This window comes from Lepidochelys kempii, chromosome 3 (genome assembly GCF_965140285.1).
Source record: "Lepidochelys kempii isolate rLepKem1 chromosome 3, rLepKem1.hap1, whole genome shotgun sequence".
Lineage (NCBI taxonomy): Eukaryota > Metazoa > Chordata > Testudines > Cheloniidae > Lepidochelys > Lepidochelys kempii.
The window spans coordinates 196,820,895-196,846,120 of NC_136382.1; the positions used below are offsets into that span (position 1 = coordinate 196,820,895).

Sequence of the window (25,226 nt, forward strand, 5' to 3'; positions counted from 1 at the left end):
AGTGAATGAAAGAATGAGCTATTAAATTGAAATATTAAATGAAATAATTGAATTTAAAGAGATCATGTAAACCCTGCCGTAAATGTTGGGCGTTGTAGATGATTGAATGTATTTTCATCATCTGTTTATATGCTTAAATACAATTGCTTGATGTAAGTAAACACTTGATTGATATTCCGAATACTTAAAAATTTGCATATGCGTCACACAATATTGAACAATTAAAACTTAATTTCAGTGGAATTTGATTGCATGTAAATTTTTTTTTCAATATTCATTTTTGTCTGTTGTCTTTTCTCAGTATGTATTTAAATATTCCTTTTTATAATGCGTATCATCCTTGATTGGACTGCTAGATGAGGAGAGCTCAAGATTTCTTCAATTAAAAGGAAGGGTTTGTAAATAATATTTGTGCCACCCTTCTGCCACGGATTATTTTCTAAATATTGTGTACTCTTATTGAAGACAAGAAAAAAATAATGCAGCAGTCCTCCTTTATCGGCCCAGCATAAGGAATATGCTTACATGGTCAATGGGCATGTCTAAGAAGGCTTGGTGGTGGTAACTAGTCCCTAAAGAAATGCTTCCACCTTGTCTACAGTATATTTCCTACTCTGTTTCTCTGTCTCTGCTCAGATTTTTTTCCTGTTGCTTCTTATAACTGGCTGTAGAAGATCTCACACTTGATGCACTAATATACTGTATATATTTTACAAATACCCCCCTCCCACACACACAGTTTGACCACTTTCAGAGCCATGAAATTCAGAGTGAAAGACAAAAAGAACAGGAGTACTTGTGGCACCTTAGAGACTAACACATTTATTAGTTTATAATAAATTTATAATATATTTATTATATTACATTATATATTATAATAATAGTTTATAAGCTTTTGTGGGCTACAGCCCGCTTTATCGGATGCATAGAACGGAACATATAGTAAGAAGATACATATATACATACAGAGAAGGTGGAAGTTGCCATACAAACTGTAAGAGGCTAATTAATTAAGATGAGCTATTAATCAGCAGGATAAAAATGAGTGAAAGATGAATCACTATCTTGAAGCCTCTGCGTTATGGTTAGGTATTGCAGTATATAGATAGCCAAAATCTGCCCTCCACTACACCTGCAGAGCCCCCAGTTGAAATCAGTGAGACCCCTCCTCCCCTGCTTATATCCAGGACATGAATTTGGTTCACTGTACATAAAGGTAAGGTATATTAAATAAATTAGGTTTAATTTTTGTACAATTACAAAATTAGGGGGTGAAAGAAATGTAATTGGCGGTGAAAGAAATGTAATCTGCAGGACAGATCCTTGGCCGTGCGGTGGCAGGTGCCTCCCCTTCCCCGCACCCCCACATTGCCCCTGGCCCCTGCTGCCTCTCCCGGCCCCCTATCCATTCCTCCCATTGCCCCTGGTCCCCACTGCCTCCCTACCCACCTCCCCATCCAGGGCTTAATTTGTCCCCAGGCTTGCTGGGGCTTAGCAAGTCTACAGTGAAAAATGGGTATTTGTACGTTTGTTAATGTCACCTTTCACAGCAGACGTTGTAACTATCTGGGAGGCTGTGAAAAAGTGATATTAACATATAACTATCACTTTTCACAACAGCAGACTTACTAGCTAGCAAATCTTTAAAAAAAGCAAAAGAAACAACAACAAAAAAGAGAAGAACCTGCAAAGCATCTTATTGGTGCTTCTAAACCGTTTAGGTCCAGTAAAGAATAGAGACAACTGTACATTATTTTTATCATTAAGTCTGCAAAAAAAACCTACATAAATAAATTACAATGATTTGGACATGTATATGTGCATATTTATTTGTTTTTCCTAAAGTTGATTACGGTAAGTATTTTAGGAAAAATTGTCAGAGCGACCCCCAGTAAGAGTTGGTGGTTGCACACTGAGGCCATCAAAACATTTGTTGTAACTTAAAGTCATCATTGATTTAACACTAGTGTAGATTTAACAGGGCAGATTACAGACTGAGTGCCCTATTCCCCTCCTTTCTTATGCTGGCATAAATCAAGAGTAACCCCACTAAAATCGATGGCATGACACTGGTGTAAAAGTAATATAAGTGAGATAAGAATCAAGCATTCAGCTTTTATGGTTTTGTCAGTTTAAGTCACACTTTTAACACAGGGAGACAGCAAGGTCCAGCCCCCCAGTTTGGAAGCCAGGAGATCTAGATTCTATTCCTAAATCTGTCTTTTTCATCCTATGTAATCTTGGGCAAGTCATTTAATCTTTCTCTGCTTCAGTTTCCCCATCTGTAAAATGGGATGATAATACCCATCTTTCAAAGTGTTAGGAGCCCTGTAGATAGAAAGTAGTTATATAAGAACATACTAGTAGTATCATTTATTATATTAGGTTTTATACTTAATATTCCATACCCTAAACAGCTCATAGAATAATGCTTTACTATTTGCCCTATATAGTTGAACAGTATGTAAGTGCTAATCTCTAAGGTCATATTTCTGTTGGCTATCACTTTGACCAAACAAGTGGCTGAACTTCATAGTTTACAGGTAGATTTTCTTCTCTCTTTTTTTCAAAGCCTTGATTACTAGAGTTATTTTGAAGCAATCAGTAAGTTACAGTGTTTGCTTCAGGATTGGTAGTATATCAGCACCATTCTGAAGGCAACAAATTTTCTGCCCTGTAATCTTAATGCAGAAACAAAAGGTGGATTTTTTTTATTGTTTAGGGGGCAGATAACTATGAATGGAGTGTGCTAGAAATAATAAGAGCTCTCCCCACAACAAAACCCTGTTGTAAAACAAGCATGATCTGTTTGCCGGGATCTTTGCACTAATGCATCACACAGGACACTTTCTAATTGTCCCTACAGAATGAAAATAGAATGTTACACACCAAAGAGACTTTAAAAAAAGGTTTGCAAATAAAGCTAGTTTGAAGGGGGGAAAAAAACCAAAAGCCTCGCATTCTTGACAGATTTAATATTGGTTGCATAAGTAATCCAAACTTGTCACTTTCATTTGAAAACACTGCCTCATTTAAGAGCAATACTACTTATAATAATTTATGACGTCTCTGTGATTGTTCTTTCCAGCTCTCTTGGTTTGTGAAGAGCATTTCTTTGGTAGATAGTTTTTTCCAGTACAGCTCTGGAAATAACAAGCTGGCTTTACGGTTTTCTGAGTAGGGGCCATAATGAGACGGAAGTATGTCTGTTGATTAAAGGGAAAAAATTGAAATCGTTATGAGACAGAAAAGAACTGATAGTTTTAAGGCCATGATTCCATTCTGCAGGTCACTCAAAGGAAAATATTACTTTTCATTTTTGGTAGCAAGTATGGTCTTGGCTGGAGCAGATCTCATTCAAATTGTTCCTTTAACAGTTGCCATGTAAAAACGAAGACACAGTGTAGACGTATTCTTGTTGGTATTTTACAGGGCATGTTTCACTGAACTATTCAGTCTCCTATTTTCCTTCTTGGGATTGAGGATGTGTTTTTATTCTGTATTTGAGAAACGTAGGAATAAGAACTGTCATTTAATTTTGGGGTGCCTCCTGAAAAAGGTATAAATGATACTAACATATATGTACCGCTGTAACATCTATGTATGTATTTCTCTCAGTTAAAGCATTTGATTAAAAAGAAATATGGAATGCAATGTATTTTAATGTAGTATCCTTCATACAAAGTATTACAAAAACTTCAGAGATATAGATGTGTGACAGGTCTGGTGCGCTGCCTGGACCCCAGTAATAAAGGAGTTAACTTCAGCTCCACTTTCCCCTCCCCTTATGGGGTGCTCAGGGGAAGGACTGTAAATTAGTGATTGGAAGACACAGTGGGAAATTGGCTTTAGGAAGCTAGGAGTCCACACCCAGGGGCATAGGAATGCCAAGCTGGAGAGTTTGTTTCCTTTTCTGCTTATGTTAATTTATTTTGCTTTCTTGTCACCAGCATCATCCCTTGAGGGAAAGCACTTGCTGGCTATCTCTAGGTTCCATTCTGCTGTGTCATTCCACCAGCATACTATAGAAGAAAAAGAGCAAGAAGGCTTTTCAGAGCTGGGTAGAACAAGGCTTTGGCCCAGGCTAGAAACATAGGAATTGCCATACAGGATCAGATAAGTGGTCCATCTAGTCAGACAGTTTCACCCATCAAAGGAAAGAAGGGCTGCGTTCTTCCCTGTGCACCTTCACTAACTGAGAAAAAGCCCCAGCACTGCCCACTAACTTTCCTGATCTAATCAAGCCTGTGTACACCCAACAGAATATTGACAGACCACTAATAGATTGTCTTACAAAATCCACTGAGCACTCACAAAACACATCTTTTGAACCCTCTTAACTAACAAATCACAATCAGTTTTCACCAGACCATCATCTGTGACCTCCCGCTGCCTAATTTCAAGTTTCTGTCATCTACAAGTGACACAGTACAGCTGTTATTTTAAAAAAAAGTCACAAATGTTTTTCATAATGGGGGAAGAACTATTATTTTCCATTGTCTTCGTTCTCAAAAATAGCAGAATTGCTTTGGCTCAAACTTTCAAATAAAATCTGTTCCCTGACTGAGAATAAATCTGATAAATTTTGGCCAGAAAGGTAAAAGATTAAAAAAGTTATAAGCAACTAAATATTACCTCTTAAAATGGAAACACTTGTGCATCCTTAACAATGGGCACACTGTGCTTATAATCACTGAGATGTTTTATTTTATTTTAGTTTTTGTTATTCTGCAAATCAAAAAATAATCTTTTTAAAATACACTATTTCATTTCGTATAGATTTTTCAGACTGTTTACAAGAATAAAACTTTACCAGAAAACATATACACTATAAAAAAATCAAAATCTCACATTATTCAACTGAACTGTAATATGGTGAAACATGCAGACAGCATAATAGATTAGTAAACCTTTTTCCATATCAAGACTTTCTTTTCCGTACTGTCCTCTCTAGCTGGACCCTCACCTTCCATTTAACAAGTGCAGAGTGGTTTTGATACTCTGTAATGAGAATTCTTCTAGATTCCCTGACATAATACATGATCTCTCATTACATGAGCATGATCTAGGAGCAGTTGTCGAAGTGTGGTCTGTGGTGCTGGTTGGGTACACAAAGCACTTGATGGTACCCTATAGAGGGCTGACTCTCCTTGGCTTCAGTTGCTTCTATAGATGTCCACCTTTTGTATTAAAAACATAGATCAATGCTCTCTTGATATTTCTTTCTCGTGTAAGCATTTGCTGTAGTTGCTGCTGGATGGTGCATGTTCTTGAATGAGAAAGGAAGTGGTCCATGGGATTGCATTTGGGAGAGGCTACTGTCCAGAAGGCAGTCTCTCTATTAAAATGTTTACATTCTGAAACAGTTTGGGAACACTTGGACTAGTGATCTGAATATAGGAGTGGGAACCAAAAGTGAAATCATGATCCCAGTGCTGATACAGATTCCTTCTGTAGGCAGGCAGCTCACGCGCTGTAAAAGGGGGATACGGGCTGACACTCTGCCTTCTAAATCCACATTCAGAGGGGACCCTTTGCTTGTGGATCTCCCCTCTTCTCCCATGCAGAACTGAGGCTCCATCACCTCTATGGCCCTGTTCTCCTCTTCACCAGACCCTGCAGAGAACTCTCAGCAAGTCTGGAGATGTGGGCTAGAAAAGGGGCCATTCTGGGTAGGGAGAAGAGTCTGTGGGACAGGGGGTGTTCTATTGCCTCGCTTCCCTTTCCAGCCCTGTGGAGCTTACCCAGACAAGATAGCACGGCCTCTAGGGCAGTGGTGGGTCCATCAGGGTAATCTGCTGGCGGGCCACGAGACCGTTGGTTTATGTTGACCGTCCACAGGCTCGGCCGCCCGCAACTCCCAGTGGCCATGGTTCCCATTGACCGGGAATGGCCCACCACTGCTCTAGGGGGTCCCTGGAGTCTGTCACTGTGAGTTAGCATGACTCTAATGGAACTGCATTGTCAGGGAGTGGGCTGGAGGGAGGTTGCCAGAGTCCAGAGCCAGTGCAATGACACACACCTTCCACATGGACCCCTGGATTCCAGACAGGTTTGGGGTGGGTACATTAGTCTTTTCTGGGGGGATTCTCACAGATTTCTCCCCTAGCTCTTTCTCTCACAGGTTTTACCATGACTGGGGCCAATAATATTTACCTACTTAGCTCCTAGGGCTGTTATAAGGATTAATTTGTTATGTCCTGATCCTGTATGATGCTAAACACCCTCAATTCCCATTGACGTTAACTAGATCAAAACATGCTGATTGTTTGCTCAAATGTTTAGAAGATGAAAGTGCTCAGTAGTGTTGCCATCATCATATTTCATAGTTCTGTGATCTCCAGGCTATCACACAAATGGTTTCACCAGTCACCTGGGGCCTCCCTTTTTGGGATTCATAATAAATGCAATATATGTTTTAGATGAGAACTGGAGCAGGGGCAGCACACCTCATTGATTTTTACGAGCTGTCAGTTCATCTGCACATTAACACAGAGCATGCTGGATCTCTCAAACTGGTGTTCTCCTCCTCAGCAAATGATACATTTCACCTTTTCTTGCAGGTATCAGAGATTTGAAAAGGCATTTCTGCTCGCTGTTGACATAGGTGCTCGTGACCTGTTTATGGTGAGTCATTCCTGTAGATGGCTTTGTGATTGCTGTTCTTGAGATGAGTTAGTTGTCAGCTTTTGTGCACATTAAAAAGGATCAGTGTCATTTGCAGTCTTAGACACATACTGGAGAAGGCTTTATTCTACTTGCCATCATGAAACTGGTCAATAGCAATCTAGTAGCTTTTGAGTTGCTGACATTTTCCTTGCCAGGGCCTCAAGACTGTTTTATGTTTTTCAGGAATTAATATATACATTCTTGAACTTTCCTCCTCCTCCTGCTGTGTCAGATGTGGGTGCATGTCATCTTTCACTCTAATAAGCTTATATGTTTCTAATCCATTCCTTTAAGAAGTACAGCTGCAGAGGCCAGGACACAAGAGCAGACCGTATCCTGGGGATCCTGAATGCTCTCAGTATGTCTCTTAGGTTTCTGTGGAAAGTGACAAATTATGAACGCTCCTTCAGGTACTTTTAAAACAACAAAGCTGCAACGTCAACCCAAGCAGTTTTACATTTTGTGCACTCTTTCGCCCTCCCATTTAATTAGCTACAAAAGTAAAATTAACCGGTTCTTAAAAGGTCCTATGTGCAGGGTCTGCAGGAGGCTCTTGTTTTATAAGATCTTGCACCACAATGTCACAGTGAGGTCAGATGGACAAAGCCAGTAGTTCTTTCCTCATCTCTCAGCATGTTGCTGCTATGCAGCTGATTTAGTTGTTTTCAAAGAACAATAGGGAAAGGGCTTGTTTTTAAAAAAAAAAAAAAAAAAAAAGCCCTTTGAAAGTCTCATTTGCTTGACTCTTTTGCATAATGAAGACATTCTGTTGTTTAAGCTTTGGCACTAGATGTTAATATTATTTATCCCATTAAGTCACTTGCCCTGCTAGTTTGATCTTGATATTTAAATTGTATGTTAAATAACACAATTAAATCCTTCTTCTATGGGTTATAAAAAGTCCTCTCTAATTATATAAAGAGTTCTGTAAATCTTTTGATGCTTTTTTCGACAGCTCTAATCATTTGGCTTGTTCCATCTAATTAGAAAGATGTGTATACTGTGATAAACTTTTTTAAGTATGCATCAAAAGAATGTGATGGGAATATCATACTTTTAGGGAAATCATTACATATTTTTGTAATTATTTATATCCCCTCGAAACCGTGTTTTTTTTCTTTTCATCTCATCTCTCTCTCTCTCTCTCTCTCTCAATAATATAACCTTTTCTGCACAAAACTTTGATGTAGCAGTGTTGAGATCTGTAACCATGGAGAGGCTTGGGAAATGATTCTGCTCTCACTTTCACCAATTTAACTCCACTGGGCTTGATTCTCGCTGTGCCGGAGCAGAGATTGGTTGCAATAGAAGGTGGGGGAGGGGTTTGAGAGGGAGCCAGTCATGAGCTCCTGACTCTCAACCATCTGGCATGGTGTACACTAAATCAGCAGGGGGACAGCTGTAATTTAAGGCATAAGGCCCCACACACTAAAAAATTGCTCCACCATATCCCTTCTACTCCTCTGATACCCCCCACCCCAACATGTCCCCTTCCTCCTTGTGCCAGAAGGGGGAGTTCCATCCCAGGAAGAAGTCACCAGGTTTGTGCTGGTGAAGATTCCCCTTACATGGGGTATTCTCCAACCCAAATCTCTGGACACTTTAAATTTGCTTTACACTGAGTCAGTGTATGTGGCGCAAAGTGAACTTGGCCACTGGAGAATCCAGTCCATTGACTTCAGTGGAGTGACTTGATATACACCCATGTAAGGCCTCGTCTGGACTAGCTGAAAGGGTGCTTTATTTAAAAGGTTAACTAACACGTGTTACATTTGTAGTGTAGTCAGGACAAGCACAGTCAGTTTAGCACATCTCAGCTGGCCAAGGTGAACCCTTGGATCCTCCTCAGAATTTAAAGAATTTTTTTACATACCTTTTATCCTTGTGCAGACAAGATTGAAGTGAGAACAAAATCGCTGGATTTTGCATCGGTGCAGGATTGCTCATCTCTGTCTCATGCATTTCTCTCATTTGGATGTCCACGTTGGACCTCACTCTAGGTCTTCACACCCAGGCTATGTCTAAATCTTGCCAATTCTTTTTGCATAGCGTCTCTAAGATGTGACCTTTCCTATCCATCCACATGGCTAAAACTCTCATCCAAGCTCTCATCATATCATGTCTTGGTTACTGCACATCCTTTCCTCCGACCTCGACAAATGCAATCTACCCCACTCGTATCTATTCAAAATGCTGCTAAAAGATCATTTTGCTAGCCCATTGCTTTGTCTATGCTCCCCTTCTCTTTGCCTCCCTCCACTCCCCCTTCTCTGTTGCTACTTTCAAGGTCCTTCACAGCCTATCCCTACTCTACCTATCATCACTATCAAAATATCAACTCCTACCTCCACCTGGCTTATGATATCAGCCTCTGTTGCCCATTGGTTAAATTGGTTATCAGTATAATTAACTGAAGCTGTGATTTCCAAACTCACTGAGAAGTATCCTTGTCTAGCCGTGCAGTTTGGGTTTTGTCTCCCCTGGGGTTTTACCCACTGCTGTAACTATACCAATGTAGGTGCTATGGTGCAAACCCCTAATCTAGATGCAGAACATGAGTGTAAAACATGGCTTGTACCAATAAGGTTACCCAGACTTAAAACAGTAACTGCACCAGTGGTTAAAAAATCCAGTGTAGACAAGGTCTTGTCTCAGCCCGCTGAGTCCTATGATTCTGTTCAGCTACAGCATTATGGTTACTGATTATTGTAGTATCTCCCAGAAATGATGCTGTTCTTGAAAAAACAGTCAGCTGAGGTACTTGTGGGCATATCTTCAATTTATTAGGGGCGCTTCAGCCACTAAATTCCTATTAACTCTAGAGGTGATTGGGTCCACAGTGGGACTTCTAATCCAAACCAACTCATATTCCCCACCAGGGTTGACTTTAGGCAATCTGGCATTCTAGGCATACCCCCAAGGGGTCACCCTATAGCTGTCCCTGGATCACAGCCTTTGATTCCGACGTCACTGTGTGACTCTAAAGGCCAGAGCGGTCTGTGTCCCTGTAGGGCCTGTGCCTTACTCCAGGCCTGCGCGCCACCCTTATCTTTCAAGAGGCACAAGTGAGGCTTTACTGGAATTCCTGGTTCAGAACTTGTTTATGTAGTTTTGGTTCAAGATCGCATCTTAAAGTGGAAGAGGCCCATTTCCCAGACTAGTTTGAATTTAGCCCCAAGATACTGGAGATTTCAACAAAACAGCTGCTGGCTCACTATTCAGGATTGCAGAAATCTCACAAGGGCTGGTAATTTAGAAACATGTCTGCCACTCCGGGCTGAAATCTTGTGAAAAGAATTTGTGAAACTTTGGTGACATTAAACCTGACCCTAGATCTGGTGCAGTTTTGACCTGGAACTCTAGCCTAAATTTGATCCATGTCCAAGATCCTCTCCTTAGCTCATCTCTAATTAACATTAAAAGGAGTTAATCTTCTAAAAGTCCACTCTATCAAGCTGATGGTTTGTTCTTTTCTCTGCTACTTTTTGCCCAGAGAAGAAGCAACCACAGCCACAAATTTTTGTCAGGCAGCTTGGGGTTCACAAGTGAAGCTACACTTCTGGTGCATCCATGGGAAACCAGATCATTTTTGGCCCTTAATAGAGATTGCTGTCTTTCATTATTTTTTAAATTAAAATGACTAAAATGGGATTGCTTCATAGGCATAGTGACTCTTTATGATATGATGTTATCTACCAAATGAAAGAACAATCTCAGAGTAATTGTAATAGTTCAACTATGCAGGCTTCAAAACAAGTTCCCACTGTCGTCTTGGAGCTGGTTCCAACATCCTGTTTAACTGCTGACTTATTAGGGGATGTTGTATGTAAACATACACTTGCATTTCCATAGGACCATCTTGTTAGCTTGTAGCATGGCATAGTTTCACAAACTTCATGCCAGGCCTGAAAAGCAAACTTAACTATGCAGTCACTAACATACTTTCCATTATGTGGCTTTACTGTAACCTATCCCAATTGCATCATGTGACATTTTCCAGGGACTGACACAAATCTGCCCAATGGTATCCCTGAGTGCTCAGTTTTTGTATTTGTATCTCTAATTCAGCCTACAGATGTGTAAAATTTCATATCATCAGATTGCAGCTTCCTGTTGACAGCACTTCTGAGATGACTTAAAACCAAAAGTTATTCCAACTAAGATCAATATTAAATTAAGATAATTTTCCCCTCTTTTTCATGCCTATTTCAGATCATTCATACAAATTAGGTCCTTTTTTGGTGTTAATTCTGCCCACTTAACATCAAACCTAGTCCCTTTTGGGGTGAAGGATGGTCTGTCAACACAAACACTGAAGACATGTAGACCTCTAGCTATTTTAGAGACTGGAAGAATAGCAGAAAGCCTATTCTGAGCCTTTTGACAATTATTGAGAGCTGTCGTGGTGGTGTTCTCTTCCCATACTTGCCCTGGGGAAGCTGCAGACACAATTCAATAGCAGTAGAAGATATTACAATGGAGGGCTTAACTTTGCATTTTCCCTCCTTTTGTTGGTCTAAATTAGACCCTCAGGGCAAATTTCTGCCCTGGCTTACACATGAAGTCAATGGCAATTTTAACCATGTCTGTGAAAGCTGAATTGGGCCCATGTTATTATTTGAGTATATTTGTAATGTACTTTTTGTTACATTTGTGCATTAGTGGCTCTGGTATCCCTTCCCCTTCCAAACCTATCCACTGGCTCCTTCTCCCCTTCCACATCAAGTTGATGCTCTGCTCTCATCTTTTCTTTTTCTCTGTCTCATTCCCTTTACTCCAGCAATACCCTCCCCCATACCTGCTCTTTTGGGGCCTGAGTCTGATCTCACAGCTGTTTTACATGAGTGGAATGCCTTACATGTCAATGCAGTTACTCCTGGCTTACACCAGTGGGATCAAAATCCATCCTTTTATAATGTGTCCTTGCCTTCCCTGCAGTTCCTAGTGCCTAATATGCTTTCCCTAACCCTATGCAAGAAGCAGGATCCTCCCTCTCTCTTTCAAATCCCCCATCAAAATATAAAGTAAGCCTCTCATTGCTTATTCACGACTCAGTGACGTGAAAATGCTCATTTATAAAAACCAAACAAGCAATACTTACATTTAGGTAACAGTCATATGGCTGAAATTTTAAACATACAACAGTTGGGAAATCCAAAGCCACAGAAATTATTCGCAAAAAGAAAAGGAGTACTTGTGGCACCTTAGAGACGAGCTGTAGCTCACGAAAACTCATGCTCAAATAAATTGGTTAGTCTGTAAGGTGCCACAAGTACTCCTTTTCTTTTTGCGAATACAGACTAACACGGCTGTTACTCTGAAACCTATCTGAAGACAGGGATTCTTGCTGAAAGTTTCTTCCTCAACTATCACTGTAGCATCACTAACATGATGCTATAATAACACACATTCAGACACTGCTGTATTCCTCTGCAACGCTCCTAGCACCACGTCACATACTAATCCATCAATTATATAAACTTCCACAAAGTTCAATAAAAAGAAAGTAAAATTGAAGAGGACATAATATATCATGAATAACTGTTACATTTATTGGATGATGACTGATCCAATCTATGACAGAAAAGATCAAGCGATATAAGGGTTGTTAGCTTTAAATCCTTTTGTAGTGTGTTCCAGCTCTCCGCTGCTGAAAATTCAAAAGGCCATCCGCTGTACCAAAGGTAGCAGAAACCCGAGGAACCGACACGTTAATAAAAGTGTCAGATCTTGGGTGAGACACTGATGAGGAAAGTGTAAGTAATTTCTGAAGAAATGTTGGAATTTTGCCCAGAAATATCCTATAGACATATGCACAACAGTGTTTCAGATGACTTCTGCTCACTGAGGGCTAGCTCTGCATAAATTGCAAAGATGAGCATAAAAAGCAGCTCTTGGAACTAATCAAATTGTTAAATGGTAAAAGCCAGCCATTTCAACGTACTCTTGATAGCCAGCAGGAAAATCTATTTTCCTGATTGTTTCTGATAGGTAATGTGATATTTGACGTGATAATCTCTTGGTTGATTATGTGAAAAAAATCTGTTACAATCACGTTAAGAGTTTTATTACATCATTTTGTTTTCATTCGTTGATATACGTAGTAAGGGAATCTGGGTTTTGGTTTCTCTTTTTTCCTCATTTCACTCTTTGGTTTTGGCTAACTGAGTGTTTTGTAACTTCCTAGTAAAATCCCATTTGGTAGGTTAATTTGAATATGAGGTGAAAGCCTGTGCTGTCATATAGGCATAATTTGGAAAACATCGGGTGTAAATGGCTGAGAACTTTAAAAAGTAGAATGTTAACAGACTGTGAATCTCAGTGATGGTTGAACCAGGTGATGTGCTAAACAAAAAGAGCTTTCAGCTTACTTCTAGCACTTCCCATTTCTACACCCGGACCCAACACACATTCTAGGTGTCAAAATGACACAGAGAGAGAGAAGGACAATCCTGGACTCCTGTTATATAGATTGACTGCACACATTTGGGCAGAAATTGGTGGTTTAATTAGTAATGACAAGTTCTATAAAATGTTTTTTTTTTTTACTTAAAATAGCTTTTTTTAGGTTTCAGAGTAGCAGCCATGTTAGTTTGCATCCACAAAAAGAAAAGGAGTACCTGTGGCACCTTAGAGACTAACAAATTTATTTGAGCATAAGATTTTGTGAGCTACAGCTCACTTCATCGGATGCATTCAGTGGAAAATACAGTGGGGAGACTTATATACACAGAGAACATGAAACAATGGGTGTTACCATACAATGCATCCGATGAAGTGAGCTGTAGCTCAGGAAAGCTTATGCTCAAATAAATTTGTTAGTCTCTAAGGTGCCACAAGTACTCCTTTTCTTTTTGCGAATACAGACTAACATGGCTGCTACTCCGAAAACTGTAACAAGAGTGACCAGGTAAGGTGAGCTATTACCAGCGGGGGCGGGGGACCTTTTGTAGTGATAATCAAGGTGGACCATTTCCAGCAGTTGACAAGAATGTCTGAGGAAGGAGGGGGGGGGGAAATAAACATGGGGAAATAGTTTTACTTTGTGTAATGATCCATCCACTCCCAATCTTTATTGAAGCCTAAATTAATTGTATCCAGTTTGCAAATTAATTCCAATTCAGCAGTCTCTCCTTGGAGTCTGTTTTTGAAGTTTTTTTGTTGAAGAATTGCCACTTTTAGGTCTGTAATCGAGTGACCAAAGAGATTGAAGTGTTCTCCAACTGCTTTTTGAATGTTATAATTCTTGACGTCTGATTTGTGTCCATTTATTCTTTTACGTAGAGACTGTCCAGTTTGGCCAATGTACATGGCAGAGGGGCATTGCTGGCACATGATGGCATATATCACATTGGTAGATGTGCAGGTGAACGAGCCTCTGATAGTGTGGCTGATGTGATTAGGCCCTATGATGGTGTCCCCTGAATAGATATGTGGACACAGTTGGCAACAGGCTTTGTTGCAAGGATAGGTTCCTGGGTTAGTGGTTCTGTTGTGTGGTGTGTGGTTGCTGGTGAGTATTTGCTTCAGGTTGGAGGGCTGTCTGTAAGCAAGGACTGGTCTGTCTCCCAAGATCTGTGAGAGTTTTGGGTCATCCTTTAGGATAGGTTGTAGATCCTTGATGATGTGTTGGAGAGGTTTTTGTTGGGGGCTGAAGGTGATGGCTAGTGGCATTATTTTTTGCATCCAATGTTAAATCACTCTGCATAACCACACAAAAAAAGGCCACTTACCAGGCTGCTGTTCTATCTATCTGAGGTGCTTATAGGGTCCCCATTACTGTACTATCTGAGTGCCTTCACACAGGACCAAGAAGAAAATCCAAGAGCATGAACAGGGAGCAATACAGGCTGTAATGTACAGTAAACAAAGTGCAAATTTCTGTTTGTTGAAAGTACATTTAAAGGAACTTTGTCATCCTCTGTAGTTGTTTTCCCCCCTAACTTTATTATTTAAAAAATATTACAATCGCTATTGTTTTCAGTTTAAACTAAAAACCAGAATCCCTAAACATAATAGATATAAATGTTATTATATACGTGGACAGAATCTGGCTACATATTCAAATATTTGTTAGCTCAGACTTGTTCCAGAGACATCTGATTTTCAGCTATCTTGAGTAAGCTGACAGTATCAACTTTTAACTTTTTAACCTAGATAAAAATCATAATTTTTGTGACTCAGGCCCCTCTCTCCTGACAACCACGGCAGACCTACACACAGAGGAGGTACAGTATTCGCTGCAAGCTCTTAACTGATTATTTGGCCCCAGGGCACTTGCACATTCTTGTTATATCACACCTTTGTTTGTGCTCAGAAACTGGTCCAAGCACATCCATACTTTTGGGATTCTGAAAGGCATCACCCTTTCATTCTGGGGACTTGCTATTCTTCATTCCAAACCTTATCCTTTCTTCACTTGTTCTTCGGATGCTCGCAATCTGTCCTATTATTTTATAGTTCTCAGAAGTGTGAGATGCACTTAACTGATAACCTACAAAGACATAGTCCCTGCCCTAATTACGTACATTTGCTTACATTCTAAATTTTTGATGTGACAAAATGAGGAGGGGGGAACAAACAGTAGGGAGGAGACATGGGAAAGAAGGACTAGGGTTAAAGCAATACAGTCATGTAGGTACCCAGTTTAGGGATGTGCACCTCTTGGTGGTTCTCTTATACACAGAATGCAGATGTGACTGAATGTTATTGCCTTAATTATTGTGGACACCTGAGAAGAAGTGTATTCTCAGGAGCCATATAATGATGAGGGCAAGTGGAATTATGGATCACAGTAGGGAGGACAGTCCATGTGTTGGTTGCAGCATGAAGAAGGCATGGAGATGCGTGTGGAAGAATCAGATTTACGGAGTATCAAGATTTGCATCACTGGCATGAATGTAATAGGTGACCAGATAGCAAGTGTGAAAAATCGGGACAGAGGTGGGGGAGTAATAGGCGCTTATATAAGACAAAGCCCCAAATATCCGGACCATCCCTATAAAATCAGGACATCTGGTCACTCTAAATGAGAAATTAGTTTGGATGAGCAAGAAGGAGCAAAGTTATGTAGATACTTGAATGTGAGAAGTTTATATTTGATGTAATGGAGGAGAAGCTAGTGAAGTGATTCAAGGAGTGGGGTGATGTAATCAGAGAGACAGGCGAGTCACAGTGGCCATATTTTTGATATATTTGTATAGGGCAACGTTGAGGGTCAGGAAGACCAGACATGAGATTCTGCAGTAATCAAGGCAAGCGATGATTGAGACATGGCTGAGAGTTATAACTATTTAGACACAGAGGATGGGTGAGTCTTGAAGGTCTCATAGAGGAAGAAACAACATCTGGACACAGTCTTGATGTGAAAGGAGAATAAAAGGGAGAAGACAAAAATGATGTTCAGATTCTGAGTCCAGGTGACAGAGAAGAGCGTAGTGTTATCACTAGTCATGGGGGAAGGAAGAAGAGGAGAGAATTTGGACAGAAAATCCTATTTTCTCGGGTAATATCATTATTTGAACCAGCAACCCATTGACTGAGAGTCTGAAAACATGTTTATAATTAAATATATATATAAATATAAATAATATATTTATAATATATAAATATATGTATGTACAAAATTAGGGATTGTGGGGTTTGGTTTCTATTTTTAATCATTTTAGTGTTTGGTTTTGGATATTTTAGTGTCTTGTAAATTCCTTTAAAAAAACAAAACAGGTTTTACAGGTTTATGAATCTCAGCTGCATACATCTGGGTGGAAATTGGTGGTTTCATTAGCAGTAAAAATCACACAAACATTATTTTAAAAAAACAAAACAATCGTACATTTTAAGCAGTCTCATTTTATTGTTTACATCTTAAGTTTCAACACTGTAACCACCTAAACAAAATCTGCTCATCATGTGGCTACATGAACTGGAATGAAATTACAGAGAGCATGAACAGGAAGTAAATATGGATTGTAAATTTACAAGATGAAATTTCTGTTGAAAATCCCTTTAAGGGAATCTTGCCATTTTTGGTTTATTTTTAATAAAATTGCTCTCCACCTTACATTATTTAAAATGAATTATTGAAAATCTACAATCATTGTTATATTCAGTTTATATGAAAAAACAGAACCCCTAAACTTAATATATGGGGAAATTTTAAAGGCACAAAGGACAATTAGGCTCCCAACTCCCAAATCTCCCCCATAATCTGTAGATGTGAGAGTAGATCCTAGCCATACATGCAAATGATTCATTCCAGAGCCATCTAATTTATAGCTGGTTTCAGAGTAGCAGCCGTGTTAGTCTGTATTCACAAAAAGAAAAGGAGGACTTGTGGCACCTTAGAGACTAACAAATTTATTTGAGCATAAGCTTTTGTGAGCTACAGCTCACTTCATCGGATGTTGTCTTGGGTAAGCTGACAGTATCAACCTTTTGAGAGACAAGGGGAATGGGGTAATATCTTTTATTGGACCAACTTCTATTAGTGATAAAGACAAGCTTTTGAGCCTACACAAAGCTCTTCTTCAGGTCTTTAAACTTTTAAATCTTGATAAACGTCGTAACTTTTGTGACTAAGGCTCCTCTACTCAGAGGAAGTACAGTGTTTGCAGCAAGTGTCTAACTAATTACTTTGCCCCAAGACACTTGCCACATTCTTGTTAAATCACACCTGTGTTTGGGTTCAGCAGATGGTCCATAAACATCCAGACTTCGGGATTCTGAAAGCCAGCTCCCTTTCATTCTGAGGAACTGCAGTTCCTCCTCCTTTACCAGTCCCCCTTCACTAGTGTTTTTTTCTGATGCTCATGGCTCTTCCGCTCATGTACTTTCATTTCAATACTACCGTTGGTTCCATTCGACGTGGGGGAGATGATTGAGTATTTGACAAGCCATCTTTTCAAGCAGTTGTTCGTCTGTCCCTATATGCTTTAATGTTGACAAGCTAATGCAGAGCAAGCCAAAGGCTCACAAGCATGGTAAGGGATACCACTATGGAGACAAAGGGAGAAGATCTGTGAAACTGACGGTAACATACAGAGAAAGAGAGAGATTTTTATGAGGAAATACTGTTAGGTGATATTTTGTTCCTTAAATCTTCTTTACAAAATTAGGGGGGAAATGTTTTTGGAGTATGGCTGTTGTCTTTCCCCCTCTTTTTTCCTTTCTGTCACTCTCATATTTCTTTTCATCTCTCTGTCTTCTGCTCCTCTTCCAGAACTGTTACCCTTCGCTTGTGCCATTAGGGTTTTTGTCCACTAAATTGAGGTGTCAGAAAATCCAGATGTAGAAGGTTATTCTTACCAGAAGCTCTCTGAGTCTGGGAGATAGCCATGGCTTTTTTACTTGGAAACATTGTCTCAAGGAAGTATTCCATTCCCTTTACATTCCTGCATGCCGTTAGAGTGCAGAAAAATGACCAAGAATAAAATATCTCTTTGGATTTTTTATCTTTACAATAAAAGAGAACAAGGAGTTGTTTTACTTTTGCTACATGTGAAATAAGTGTTCTCTGAGTAGCCTCTGCATATTCCTGCTCCTGGGTTGTGCCAGTGAGTGCAGCTCTGATGATGGGACCTTAGCTAGCAGTACCTGTTGGAGTGCTCACAGTTCCCCACCTGGGCCACCCCTCACTGTTCCTGAATATTCTATGGGCAAGACTATGAAAGGGGACTTGGGCCTCCCGCCGCTCAGTTCCTTCCAACCATCGTCAGTAATGGACTTGGAACCTCTCTGGACCTTCAGTCCAAATTGTGTTTAAATAGAAGTGCTTTATGAAATTTTTAGCTTAGGTTTTAGATGGTTACAATTGCACATGGTTAGCATTTACACTTTCAGATGGGTGGTTTTTACCACTTTTAAGTTCACTTTGGCATCCTTTTGAAGATTCCTGTGTGGCAGATTCCCCCCCTTCCAAGGCACCTTTTGGTTCTCTGATCAAACTGCCATCACTAATACTGTCCTTGCAGGGCCATTGCTTTCACCTCTAGCTTCCACACTAGATCCAAGACTAGAACCACTCCTGCAAGTGGAATTGGAGGTTCTTCCCGTGTCCTCAAGTCATCCACAATTTAAATAAGAGCAGGGGCGTGCCTAGAAATAAAAATATGATGGCTTTTGGAGGGGCACGTTCTGTGCCCCCACCACGGCCCTGGGCTTGAGGAGCTCGCTGTCCCCCACAGTCCCAGGGCCGGAGAAGTTTGCTCTCCCCCCAGGGCCAGAGAAGCAGTCAGCTCCCTCTGGGGCCAGAAGAGCTCACTCGCACCACCGTGGCCCCAAGCCTAGAGGAGTTCTGTGCCCCTGCCAATTATTGGGCACACCCTTATGCACACCCTTGAACAAGAGACATTCAGAATCCTAACCATTTCTACTTTGTGGCCAGGATTATGAACCAGATCCAGTGGCTGAGTATTGGTCCAAGTGGCATATGCATCCATAGCCAACATGTAAGTAACGGGACGGGGTGGGGGGGAATAAACATGGGGAAATAGTTTTACTTTGTGTAATGACCCATCCACTCCCAGTCTTTATTCAAGCCCAAGTTAATTGTATCCAGTTTGCAAATTAATTCCAAGCAGTCTCTCCTTGGAGTCTGTTTTTGAAGTTTTTTTGTTGAAGAATTGCCACTTTTAGGTCTGTAATCGAGTGACCAGAGAGACTGAAGTGTTCTCCGACTGGTTTTTGAATGTTATAATTCTTGACGTCTGATTTGTGTCCATTCTTTTATGTAGAGACTGTCCGGTTTGGCCAATATACATGGCAGAGGGGCATTGCTGGCACATGATGGCATATATCACATTGGTAGATGTGCAGGTGAATGAGCCTCTGATAGTGTGGCTGATGTGATTAGGTCCTATGATGGTGTCCCCTGAATAGATACGTGGACAGAGTTGGCAACGGGCTTTGTTGCAAGGATAGGTTCCTGGGTTAGTGTTTTTGTTGTGTGGTGTGTGGTTGCTGGTGAGTATTTGCTTCAGGTTGGGGGGCTGCCTGTAAGTAAGGACTGGCCAAGTGCCAGCAGTGCCCCTCTGCCATGTACATTGGCCAAATGGGACAGTCTCTACATAAAAGAATGGACACAAATCAGACGTCAAGAATTATAACATTCAAAAACCAGTCGGAGAACACTTCAGTCTCTCTGGTCACTCGATTACAGACCTAAAAGTGGCAATTCTTCAACAAAAAAACTTCAAAAACAGACTCCAATGAGAGACTGCTGAATTGGAATTAATTTGCAAACTGGACACCATTAAATTAGGCTTGAATAAAGACTGGGGGCGGATGGGTCATTACACAAAGTAAAACTATTTCCCCATGCTTATTTCCCCCCCTACTGTTACTCACACCTTCTTGTCAACTGTTGGAAATGGGCCATCCTGATTATCACTACAAACAGTTTTTTTTCCTGCTGCTGATAATAGCTCACCTTAATTGATCCCTCTCATTATAGTGTGTATGGCAACACCCATTTTTTCATGTTCTCTGTGTTGTGACAAAGCTCTGTCCTTGTCTCCATGGGTCCCATGTTTACTGGCGCAGTTTGCTAGCCTCAGAGGTTCACTGTGACCCTTCACGTAACCCTTCTCTCTCTAGAGACAAGGTCACAGTCTACTGAGCCATTTTCATCATAAGCCAGCGAGGGAGGTGAGGAGAAGTTATCCTTCCTTGCACAGTCTCCATTGTCTCCCAGTCTCAATGATTAATCGGGGAGAGGAGGGGCAAAGGGCAGAGCCCTGGCCCGCCCTCTACTCCGGGCTCCACCCCAGGGACCCTAATAGTATCAGCTATGGTAGCTGAACTTTTAGAAACATGACACATACAATTCCCTGGACTACTTCCCCCACAGCAGCCCCCACTTCCTCAAGCTTCACTTCACCCTTACCTCAGGGCCTCCTTCCTTGTGCCTGATATGGTGTGTACTACTCAGTCTCTCCAACAGCACAACTTCCTCCCACAGCTCCTGACATGCACACCCACCTGACTAACTGGGAGGCTTTTAACTAGTTTCAGCCAGTCCCTGATTAGCTTCAGGTGTCCCAATCAACCTAGCCTTCTCCCTGCCTTCTGGAAAGTTCTTAATTGGCCCCAGGTGTCTTAATTGACCTGGAGCAGCTTCATTTAACTTATCCTGGTACCAGGGATTTGTTTAGCCTGTCGCTAATATATCTATCTCCCACTACTTTTCTATAGCCATCTGGCCTTGCCCCATCACAGTGTGTGTGTGTGTGTGTATATATATATAATATATATCTTCCTACTGTATTTTCCACTGCATGCATCCGATAAAGTGGGTTTTAGCCCACGAAAGCTTATGCTCAAATAAATTTGTTAGTCTCTACGGTGCCACATGTACTCCTCGTTCTTTTTTCAATGAGAAGGTTTGCCTGTGTGACAGAGTGCTCACTTAGGTAATTGTGTAACAGGGAAGATCACAGGCTTAATTGGGATCAATTAGCCTGTTGTGGTGGGGATTGTTGACACTTGTGGGCAATGATCAGGCTAATGAGTTAATTTGCTCAACCAGGGGACGATACATAATTGGCGGGAACGGGAAGTAAAGAGGGGAGCTCAGAGAGTGAGCTAGGTGTGGCAGAGATAGTTGGGTGGAAGGCTCCTCCTGCTAGGTTCTGCAGTGCCTGGACTCTGAGATTAAAGGTACACATGGCAGAAAGGAACAGACTGTGAGTATGTGGTGAATAAGAGACCATACAAACAGGCCAGGCAGTGTGGCACGCTGGGTAGCAAAGGGAGCACCTTGTGACAGCTTGTCTTTAATTGTCAGGACTGCCACCAGAAACCAAAGCAAAAGCTGAGGATCTCCCTTTTGAAGGAGAGGGTCTTTTCCGTATCAGGACCAAAGACTACTAGAAAGAATGACAGAGATTAGATATTCTGCCAGGTCTCTGAGCATTTCTTAGCAACCAAGAAGAAAACCAGGGATGTCCCTCTCCAGCTATCAAAGGCAACAGTACCCTTCCTCCTCTAATTGTACACCTGATTTAGAGGAGACAATATTATCTGAAGTACCCAAGGACATCCACAGTACTCTTCTCAACAAAGAAGTAATTTTAAATCAAGACCAGGAGGCAAACAACCTTCTGTAATGTCTTCAGGACCAAGCCCCAAGTCCCACATTTGACAGTTTAAATTAGAATGATCCACAGTGGGTATCCAATACAGTTTGAGATTCTTCCCAATCCCCCACTCCCCTCCTTGTTCCCCTCCTTCCCTCTCACAAGAGCCTGTTGAGATCAGAGGTTCTGGCTCTTCTCAAAATATTAGTGGTGGAGGAGGTCCAAATGGAATTCAGAAGGAAAGGGTTCTATTCAAGATACTTTTTGATTCCCAAAAAAGACGGTGGCCTCTGACCAGTCATGGATCTAAGGAAACTAAATACCTTCATCAAGAAATTCCATCACAAATACTTCAGTTTTACAGTAGGAAACAACCATGACCAATACAAAGTCCTTGCCTTTGGCCTGTCTACCATGCCCAGGATATTCAAATTGCCTGTCAGTGGTAACAGCTTACTTGCGAAGGAAAGGGATACATGTTTATCTTTACTTGGATAATTGCCTAATAAAAAAACATAATCAGAAAAACATCTTTGCAAAGCCATTTTCTCATACTTGTATCCTTTTTGAAAATCTGAGGTTCCTGATAAACCAAAAGAAATCTGTTCTGGAATGGACAAAATCAATACCCATCATCAGCTAAACAGACCTCTTCTTTCTTGAGAAAGATTTCAAAAAATCCAAGCTGCTATACACAGTCTACAGACTCAATCATCTCAGCAAGTAATATTCTACCTCTGATTAATGGGTCTTCTAATTACAACAACCTAAGTCACTCCATATGCTCATCTAAAGATGAGAACCCTTCAACACTGACTGTTCACCAACTACAGACAGAGTATAAACAGCATGTATCAGAAACTAATCATTCTGACAAAGGTGCTGCTATCATTACAGTGGTGAACTCAACCACAAAATGTGATCCAGGGTGTACAGTACACCACTCCAGCTCCATCAGTGACTGTCACTGTGGATACATCCATTGTAGGATGGGAGATCATTACCACACCTTCAGTGCAAGAAGTCATTGATTCCCAAGACAAGATTCCACAAAAAACCTTCTAGAATTCATTGGGTGTTAAAGGTTTTTCTACCTCCTGTTCAACACAAGATGTTCAAGAGGTCACAGACAGTACCACAGCAGTTCATTATATAAACAAGCAGGGAGGAGCCCACTCTCCCTGGCTCTGCAGGGAAGTGATATTATGCGAATGGTGCATTACTCATAGCGTATTTCTGATAGCACTATATATGCAGGAAAGAACAATGACCTAGTAGATCAACCCAGCAGGGTCAACATGGATACGCAAGAGTGGTCCCTGAAGACATCAGTAGCACAGGGACTCTCTGCACAGTGGGAACACCCAGCCATAGACCTATTAGCAACCAAATAAATATGAGGTGTCAGATGTTTGGTCTGAGGGAGGGGATCGACAATCGTTTGATCTCAGATGCATTTCTCCTACTATGGAATCAAGGGTTCTTGGGTACTCTCCTCCCCTGCCCACCCCCTCTATGCTGAAGGTCATACACAAGATAAAGCTGGGCAATATTATTCTATTCACCAATATTGTTCTAATTACCCTGGTTTGTGCCAGGCAACAAGGTTCCCAATCCTGTTCCACCTGTTGACAGGGATCTTCAAGACCCTTCTGGTCTATCCAGATTTATTGACCCACCTGAGCGGTTGAGGCTGTCACCCAGACCCAAACTGTCTCCAGCTGATTGCGTGGGGGATAGGTTTCTAACTAACTTCAAGCTTTCATGTTCAGCCGATGTACAAACTATTTTAATTAATTCTAGGAAAGAATTGACTAGAAAATGGAGTGTGTTAAAATGTGTTCTCTATGTGGTCAGTTCAAAATAGCATACCTCCTTCATCAGACCCAGTCCAAATCACGCTTACTTTAAAAATTCCTGTTCTGTCTTTATCCTCGATTAAATGCTGTTGATCAGACATATTGGTTTTCACACTCTGGTTAACAATAAGTCAGTATTCACACATGAGTCAGTAAAGGGATTTACCTATCAATCCTCCGTGAAGGGTCTCCCTCCACTGTGGGATCTTAACTTGGTTTTCACACAATTAATGAAGCAACCTATGAACCTCTGAGAGAATGTTCTTTATTTCATCTTTCAATCTTTCATCTTTTTTGCCCCAAACCTCTTGCCCAAAGGGCTGAAGCCATGCTGCACACTACTAGAATGATTTAGAAGTAAACAGAGTTTTGGCTTACTCTTTAGATAGGACAAAGAACTTTAGATGTTCTCCTATTTTCCTGTGCAGAAAATAAAAAGGGGTAACCTGTTTCTTGACCTTGTTGTCTAGATGGATTAGACTCTTCATGCAGGAGACATATTTTTTTGGCTTCAATACCTCTTCCTCAGGGAACTAAGTCTCACACTTTACTAGGCTAAGGTGGCATTGTCTGCATATCTCAGACTTATGCCAATTATAGAGATCTGAAGAGCTGCTACTTGGAGGTTCATCCATCCTTTTCACAGAGCAGCATGCCTTGGATCATTCTAGCCTCTAGGTCAGATGTTCAGTTTGGCAGTGCAGTCCCACAACTGCATTTTCATTAGAACTCCTCATCCCACCTTCCTTTGAAGGAGTACTGCTAGCCAGTCTAGCCCATGAGTGGGAATGTGCAGGAGCCACTTTGTGGTTACTTACTTGTAACAGAGGGTTTTCAAGACGGACTCTGCATGTTCACACTCCGCACCCATCTTCCCCTCTTCCTTGGAGTCCTAATTACAACACAGACCTGAGGAGGCAGTGGAAGGAGCTGAGGCAGTGCGAGCGCCACTTCCCCTTTTATAGCATCAGCCCTCAAACAGTCTGAAACAGTGAGGGTAGGGACAGGAGGGGGCATATGGGCTCTCCAGTGGACGTGGCTAGCTAAGGTTCCACTATCAGAGCTGCACCAGCTGGCACATCCCATGAGAGTGACTAGGCAGACTCCACCTCGTAGAAACAAGGAAGTACTCTTCATTTACTGCAGTAAGCAAAGCTGTGCCTGGCTGTTGGTGCACATCCATGTCAGAGAGGCATTACCCTCAAAGGTTAGACCATCGAAACAGATCCCTCTTCCCTTAAGGACAGATGGACACTGACCTCAAATTACAGAAGGCAACGATGGACCAGTGACATGGGAATATAATACAGCTCTCTGATCCAGAGTGTGGCCACCTTTATGAGCTTAGCCTACAGTAATCGGCCATTAAACCCCTGGTTGTCATAGTGCCCATGAAATCCTGAGTTGACTCAGAACTCTCATAATCTGTTTGAATGTTCAAGTCACTGAGCACTATTAGTCTCAGTACCATACATCCAGTATCATTGCAGTGAGAATCCTCATCACCTCACACAAACAATTTACAGTGCAATAGGACAATCATTACACTGAAACCTATTCCAGCATCACTCTCATACCAAATGGAAACACTGCATCACAAACATTAGATCTGGAGTCATCCTGC

General features: G+C 41.2%; 1 protein-coding gene across 1 annotated transcript in view; it reads left to right on the top strand.

The window, feature by feature from the left end:
* WDPCP (WD repeat containing planar cell polarity effector) overlaps positions 1-25,226 on the top strand; it is a 278,021-nt gene that overhangs the window by 182,052 nt on the left and 70,743 nt on the right. Inside the window, exon 13 of the mRNA XM_073339528.2 lies at positions 6,564-6,627. Coding sequence (XP_073195629.1) covers positions 6,564-6,627 — 64 coding nt within the window. The remainder of the gene's footprint in view (positions 1-6,563; positions 6,628-25,226) is intronic.